At 52.4% G+C, this 7,618-nt stretch overlaps 1 protein-coding gene across 1 annotated transcript; it reads right to left on the minus strand.

The window, feature by feature from the left end:
- Window positions 1-1,293: 1,293 nt before the first annotated feature.
- On the minus strand, window positions 1,294-1,820 carry LOC148778785 (small ribosomal subunit protein uS15). The gene has a single exon (XM_088832553.1). It carries the CDS (start codon window positions 1,818-1,820, stop codon window positions 1,395-1,397), a length of 426 nt encoding a protein of 141 aa, XP_088688679.1. The 3' UTR covers window positions 1,294-1,394.
- Window positions 1,821-7,618: the final 5,798 nt, after the last annotated feature.

A 7,618-nucleotide genomic window follows, 5' to 3' on the forward strand; every position in this document is an offset into this window, starting at 1 on the left:
CCAAGCGCCTCCTGGAGCCAGGTTCTGGGTTGGGCCCTGGGGTGGGGGCGGTCGCAGGTAAGAGCTGGCGTAGGGGGTGGCCTCGGAAGGGCTGGCCCCACAGGAACTAACACCTGGGCGGCACCTCAGCAGTAGCTGCAGTAGCTGGATCACACTGCACTCTCAGTGTTTGTAAACTGCACGGTAATTGTGAAACAGTGTTGGAAAAACAAACAATTATGGAGCAGCCTGATAAGAGCTGCCAGGAGGTGTGCTTAGAGATCCGGGAAGAAGGACTCCTGTTCCGCTCAGGATCAGGGAAGTCTTCCCAGCAGAGGCGCCCTCTGCATCATTGCCTGAAGGATGCATAAAAGTTTTCAAAGCAGGCAAGATGAGCCGGTGGAGGAAGGCATAGCAAAGTTCTGGGCTCTCCTTTGCTAATGGACCAGGAATGAGGGGTGGGGACCAGGGGCCAAAGTGAAACTGTTGGCTGCTTAGTCATATCCAACTCTGTGATCCCAGGCTCCTCTGTCCATGGAATTCTCCAGGCAAGAATACTGGAGTGGGTTGCCATTCCCTTTTCCAGGGGATCTTCCTGACCCAGGATTGAACCCGGGTCTCCTGCATTGCAGGCAGATTCTTTACCATTTAAGCCACCAGGGAAACCTGACCAGGAGTGAGGGGTGGGGACCAGAGGCCGGGATCCTGGCAAAAAGCTGTAGGAGCAGCACAGGGCAAGTCTCTCCAGCGCTCAGTCTATTTGTGAAATGGATTTAGTGTTGGTGAGTTAAAAGACAACCCAGAAGTAATAATAGCGGCCATGTGTACAGTCTTTCATCATCTCTAGCTACTTTCATAAGCATTACCTCCCATGAGCTTCACAATAACCCTTCAAGGTAGGCAGGGCAGGTAATTTAATATCCATTCTGCAGATGAAGAAACTGAGACTTAGTCCAGTGACTGGAGACACTGGACTCGCAAGTGCTCGCAAGTGGCACGTGTGAAGCTTGTATTTAATGCTAGGGTTCTTGCCCCAGGACAGCTCAGAGGTGCTTACGGAAGTGCTGAAGGCAAGCATGGGAGGGAAAGGCAGGGGAATGAGGGTTCCCTCTCAGCAGCACCCCACTCCCCCAGGGTGCCACCTAATATGGGGATGAGGACCAGAGATGGGTGAGCGGACATAGGTCTCAGGGAGAGCCTCAAGCTTCTCTGGGAGCAGGGGAAGAAAAAGGAAGGCCCCCTGCAAAGCAGACCCGCCTGGAGAAGGGTCCCAGGCAGAAGCCCATTCACAGGGCTCTCTCTTTTTTTTTTTTTTTCTGTTAAACAATAATTTTATTGCTTTAGTACAATACACAAATTTACGCAACCAGGGCAGAGGCTGTGGATGACTCGTATTTCCAATTGGGGGGTAGGACTCATTTGGTCTTGTAGTATTGAGCCAACCGGTAAATAAAGCTCTCAATCAGAATCAGATGGAATTTAGCATCTTTACCCTTTCTGTTCCTCTCAAAATGCTTTCGAACAGCAACAGCTTTCTTAATGAAATGATAGAGATCCTCAGGGAGATCAGGAGCAAGTCCTTTGGACTTAAGAATTCTCAAGATTTTGTTGCCTGTCACAAAACGTACTTGTGCAACACCATGAGAGTCTCTCAGGATCACACCGATCTGTGAGGCAGTCAGGCCCTTCTTGGCTAGTTTGTAGATCTGCTCCTTCACGTCGTCAGAAGTGAGCTTCAGCCAGGTGGGGACGCTGCGGCAGTAGGGCAGAGCCGACTGGGAGAGACCCTTCCCGGGTGTGGTAGCAAAAGGCCACAAGGCTGTCTTGACAGAGAGGGGCATTTGGGGAGGAGGGAGATGGAAGGTCAGCTGTGACCCCCCCCCAGAGTGGCCACTGTCCATAGGTGGGGGTATTGGGTGACTAGGCACCCCTCCTGGCTTGCCCCAAGGGGAAGGTGCTCTCATCCCCTCCTGTGTCCCCTAACAGTGAACTGCGAGGGGCAGAGGGAGCAGGTACACTCGGGTGTGCAGCATCACGTGTCCTGAACACAGTCAGGCAGTCACAGACAAGCAACAGCCGTTAAGTAAGACCTGCTCATACCTGCTCACCCACACTCCAACACCCAGCCCCCCACTCCCACCCTAAATGCCCCAAGATCCTCTCACATACACCCAAACCCACAATCAATCCCCCACCACCACCCACAAGAGCCCATTCACACTCCTTCACAAGTAGGAACAAGGCAGCAACTTCCCTGGTGGTCTAGTGGCTAAGACTCCTGGGTCGCCATGCAGGGGGCTTAGGTTGAGAGATCTAGATCCCTGGTCAGAGAACTAGATCCCACATGCCACAACTAAAGATCCTGCATGCTGCAACTAAGACCCGGTGCAGCCAAATAAATAAGTAATTTTTTTTTAAGCATGAAGAATGATTTAGAGTTTACAAGCACAACACCCCCAGATCCACCTGAGTCCAAAGTCATTCATGCACTGGAGTATGTAAACATGTATGGAAACAAAGTTGGCACACGCAGCCCAGCAGGCCTGAGATAAGGGACCCAGAGAGCTCTGGAGTCTCAGGCGAGGTGCCCAGCAAGGGTCTCCAACCTGGCTTCCCTCAAGCTTGTCATTCTCTTCCCCACCCCTCCACTCACTGGACTCTTAGCTCCTGCAGATAAGAGCTGACCCCACTGGGAGCAGCTCCCCGGCCTTATCTCCAGTCCCCTCCCCTTACAGCTGCTCAGGTACTCATCCGGATTCCAGGGACACACTAGGGGCTCTGTTAACATCCCCCACCCCACCCCTCTATCCTGTACCACCATGCGGTGAAACTGGATGTGGGTTAGGAATGGCTACCTGGTCCCAAGTTCTCTTCTGGTGTGTGGGGGTAGGGCGCAGTGCCATGTGAAGCAGGAAACACTCCCACAGGGCCTCCCTCCTCAGGCTTGGGACCCCTAGACTTCCCTCTGTAAAGAAGGGGGAGCTGCTGAGGGAAGGGGCTCTAGCCCCAGTGGGGAGACGAGGGGCTCTCCTGGCCAGCGGTCTCCATCTCTTCACACACACCCCTGCACGCACACCTCCCCCACTCTAATTAGAATGGTTGCTCCAGCACCAGGGGAAAGGCCGTGATTTATGAATGGGAGTTGGTGTAGAGAGATTCCAGCACCATCTGCTTGGGAGCAAACAGGAAGAGCTTCAGTGTGCTGCAGACCTGGGGGAGGGAGCCAGTTGGTGGAACAGGCTCATAAAAGCCATTCCTAATGGCCACAGGTGCTCTTCCCCACCCCCAGCCCCCAGGGAGACCCCCAGCCTCTGCCAGGAGCCCCCCCCCCGCCCCCCATGGCACACACTCCTCTCACCAACGACACGCTCCCTGGTGGTAGAGTGGTGGAGGAAAGAGCCTGGACCATCCAGCAGACCTGAGTGCAAATACCTACAACTGTTTACAACTGGGCTTTAGTTTGTTGGTCTATAAAATGAGGCTGGTGGCAATAAATATTTACCACATTCCTGATAAGACAAATCATCTTAACCCCATTTTACAGATAAGGACACTGAGGCTGAGGAGGTTAAGAGACTGTCCCAAGTTTGTCCTAATGAGCTAGAGGACAACTTGAACCTGTGTCAGCAGAGGTTACTGCTCTGAGCCATTTTTCTTCACACCATTCTCCAACATAAGAAAGTTTAGGGGATTAAGTGAGATAAACACTTCAAGTGCCTGGCATATGTTGTTATTTACTCACTAAGTCATGTCTGACTCTTTGTGACACCATGGACTGTAGCCTGCCAGGCTCCTCTGTTCACTGGATTGTCCAGGCAAGAATTCTGGAGAGGGAAGTCCCAACCCAAGGATCGAACCCACGACTCCTGCATTGGCGGGCAGATTCTTTACTACTGAGCCTCCAGGGAAGCCCACCTGGCATATGATGGTGCTCAATATGCGATAGTTTTCTTTCTGGGAACCTCACTTTGGAAGTCAAAAGATCCAAAGATGGGGCGGGGCGAGGGGGGCGGTGGTAGTGAGAGAGAGATTGTTATTAGCACTTGGTGCCTTGAGCAAGAGCAGCCTGGCAAGTCCTGAGGCTTTTAGAGTTATAAACGATAAGTCACCTACCAAAAAAAAGAGAACTTTTTGGTGACATGTACCTCACAGTGATGAGTTTTGATGATAAGCAGGGCTCATAAATGACTGTCACTTGTATGACCAACATGTGGCAAGTCTGAGTTCACTTGGGCCCTTTTAATTTTGTTGGTCTCCGACGTACTCAACTTTATTTCCCCAACGGTGGTTCTCAACTAGAAGAAACCTTCAGAACTAGCTGAAATTTCTAAATATCCAGAATTCCTAACCCCTCCTCCAACCTTCCTCCCACCCCACCCCCCAACATCTGCTACATCAAGATCCTTGGGCATGGCCTCTGTCACCTTGCCAGCTTCTCCAGGTATTCTCAGGGTAATTCCCACCCCATCTCCCTGGGGATCCCCTGGCCTTCATTTTGCAAGTCCTAGCCCTTCGGATATAGAAATCAATTGGAATTCATGGACAGTATGACCAGAATGCAAGCTCCTCCTCACAAAGATTGTGTCTTATTTTTGCCATGGTCACTTCAGAGACCTTACCTACACACCAGCTTTAAGACTGACTGGTGAAAACAAATGCCAAATGAAAGGACCAAGAATCTTGCTATCAAATTGCGATTGAGAAGGGGAGCTCAGAAAGGAGGTGACATCTCCTTGGCTAGGCCTTGAAGGATTTTGGTGGTGGGTGAGGGGGATGAGGTCCCTCAGACAAGTGAGTCACCATGATATGGGAGACCATCTCTTCCTATTGGCTCGATGTTCCTTGTGGGAGTCAAGGGTAGAGAAGCTCTGTGTGACCCAGAGGGATGGGGAGAGAGAGAGAAAGCCAAAGGATGATGTGGTTTGACCCAGAACAGCCCCACACTTTCACTAGCCCAAGCGGCAGTCCAGGCCTCCAGGCCAGGATATACAGGGTCCACGGTCTATGATAGGGGCCACAGTCTATTCAGGATGTAAAGTCCAGGACTTCCCTGGTTGTCCAGTGTTAAGAATCTGTCTGCCACTGCAGGGGACATGGGTTTGATCAATGGTGCAGGAAGATTCCAGAGAAGGCAATGGCAACCCACTCCAGTACTCTTGCCTGGAAAATCCCATGGGCAGAGGAGCCTGGTAGGCTGCAGTCCATGGGGTCGCTAAGAGTCGGACATGACTGAGCAACTTCACTTTCACTTTTCACTTTAGTGCTGGAGAAGGAAATGGCAACCCACTCCAGTGTTCTTGCCTGGAGAATCCCAGGGACGAGGGAGCCTGGTGGGCTGCCCTCTATGGGGTCGCACAGAGTCGGACAGGACTGAAGCGACTTAGCAGCAGTAGCAGCAGGAAGATTCCACAAGCCTCGGGGCAACTAAACTCATGCACCACTACTGAGCCCATGCTCTAGAGACTGAGCTCTGCAACAAGAGAAGTCACTGCAGTGAAAAGTCCACAAACCACAACTAGAAAAGCCCATGCAAAGCCACAAAGACCCTGCACAAATAGGTTTCTTTTTTTTTTAAAGAGGTGAAGTCGTATCCTGTGATGCTGGAGGGAGAAAAGCAAGTACTCTCAGGGTTGTGCACACTCAAGGGTTAAGTGCAGTCTTTCAGGTTCAAAGGACAATGAAGGCCCAGAGGAAAGGGATGGGGTGAGCCTGCAGGAGGTGGCTCCTGGCCAGGCTGGGGAGTCAGCATTCTCCCACTTCCCTCTGCCACCTCAGTCCATCCATTATATTTTCTCTCTTGCTCGAAATCAGACCTCCAGCTTCCCACGACCCGGCCAGGATAACCCTGACCCAACCTGGGCAGTATCACCTAACCATCCAGAGGTCCCCCATCATCTTGTGAGGACTTGGGGCAGCTGGTTCACAGTCTTCTTCTGCATCCCAACATCCTGGGCAACCTGAATGTCCACGTGGACATCCTCACGCCCTCACTTGTAGGCTCCTCTGTTTCCTCACCTCCATCGACTTTCTCTCCACCTCAGCCACCCTCATACTGCCTGGTACAACTCCTATAAAACTTAAAACTCCAGTTTTCCCCTCTCGGGGCACAACTTCTTTCCTTTACCTCTATAAAACTTGGTCTCCTTTCACAGAGATTTCTCTAGTTCTCCCATCCTGTCTTGCTCATTCAGCTATAGGCTGGAGTGAGTGCCAGCTTCGGCCAAGGCACCCTGCCAGCTGTCAGCTCCTTCCTGACTCGACTTCCTCCCCATCGACCTGCCCGGGATTGGCCACATCATTCATTCTTGCTGGCACACTGTATTCCCACACCCCCTCGCCTCGCCTTTCCCAGCCCTGGAGGATTCCAGTCATCTGCTTTCCCCATCAGGATTCCCAGGCTACAAGAAGGCATAGGAAAATCACCCAACCGTGCAGCCTGGTGCCACTCCGGATTTATGGTCCCTGACGTCAGCCTGGCCCTCGAGCCACCGGGCCCCAGTGGCCAGCTCCCGTTCCAAACCTTTGCCACCCTTTCAGCTTCTGGCCTGCCCTGTCCCTCAAGTGTAATTGACAGAGAAAACAGAGATCCTCAGACCAGAACGCCCCCAACTTCCCTCTACTCCGTCTCCCTGCTTATCACAGACCCGACCCTGCCTATTTCCAACACCGAGTCTTCATTCCGCAGACCATCCGGGCCCTGTGAACTTCCTCTCAGACGCAGTGGCACCGAAGCCCTGTCTTAACTTTGTAATCGGCCGTCCTCCTTCCCTGTCACTTACCTCTTCTCTGCCCAGTGTGCCCGTTTGGTCCCCAGGGCTCCATCGATGACTTCTTCCAGTCTCGCCCTGCTCCTACACCCCACACGTTCTCATCTAACCGATGGCTTCTTGTTTGAATAACTCTGATACCTGTGGCTTTCTGTCCCCACCTGTCCTGATGTCCTGGATGTCTGTCTGTCTGTCCCATAGGCAACCCCAAAGCAGCATATCCCCAACTGGGCCTCTTAGTTCCTCCCTGCAAACTCTCCCTCGGTCTCTGGATGTTCAGTTCGTGTCACCATCCGCTTAAGCCAGAGACCTGGAAGTCTCCTCAGCTGCCTCCCGCCCCCATCTCCACCCACACCACCAGATCCTCTATTCTGTCTCTGAGATGGTTCCCAAGTCTACCCTACCCCTTCCGTCCCTCGGATGCTCTTTTATTTCCAGTCCTTACTGTCTTTTGCGATAGCCTCTAACTGGTCTCCATCCTCTCTCACTGCTGCCAGCTCCTGACTCTCTCCTACTTTAGTATTTAAGCCAGACTTCCTTCAGAGGCCTCCGCTCTACAAGTCCCAGCCGCTCTCTGCTCTCTCTCTCCTTTCTGCTTTTCTCCCTGACACCCCCACCCCCCTGGGAGCTGCTTATTTCCCCCTGCCAGTGCATCTGCTGATCTTTATGTCTCGAATGCCCTCCCTCCTTTCTCCTTGGCTGGGAAACTTCACCCTCCAGAAGCTAACTCAGAGGTCACCTTCCAGATAGCCCAGCCCCTCAGGAAGAATTCACTGTGTCCCTGGCTCTCTTCCCCTGCACTCAGTTTGCCCAGTATACACTATCTGTTGGTTCCGGTGTGAGGCCTTCATGACCATTGTCTGCCATGAACA

This window comes from Moschus berezovskii, chromosome 1 (genome assembly GCF_049115385.1).
Source record: "Moschus berezovskii isolate FMDL1 chromosome 1, NW_MosBer_1.0, whole genome shotgun sequence".
Lineage (NCBI taxonomy): Eukaryota > Metazoa > Chordata > Mammalia > Artiodactyla > Moschidae > Moschus > Moschus berezovskii.

What these genes read in the sequence shown, in the direction of transcription:
- LOC148778785 (XM_088832553.1), bottom strand. Translation starts at nt 1,820, where the DNA reads ATGCCCCTCTCTGTCAAGACAGCCTTGTGGCCTTTTGCTACCACACCC.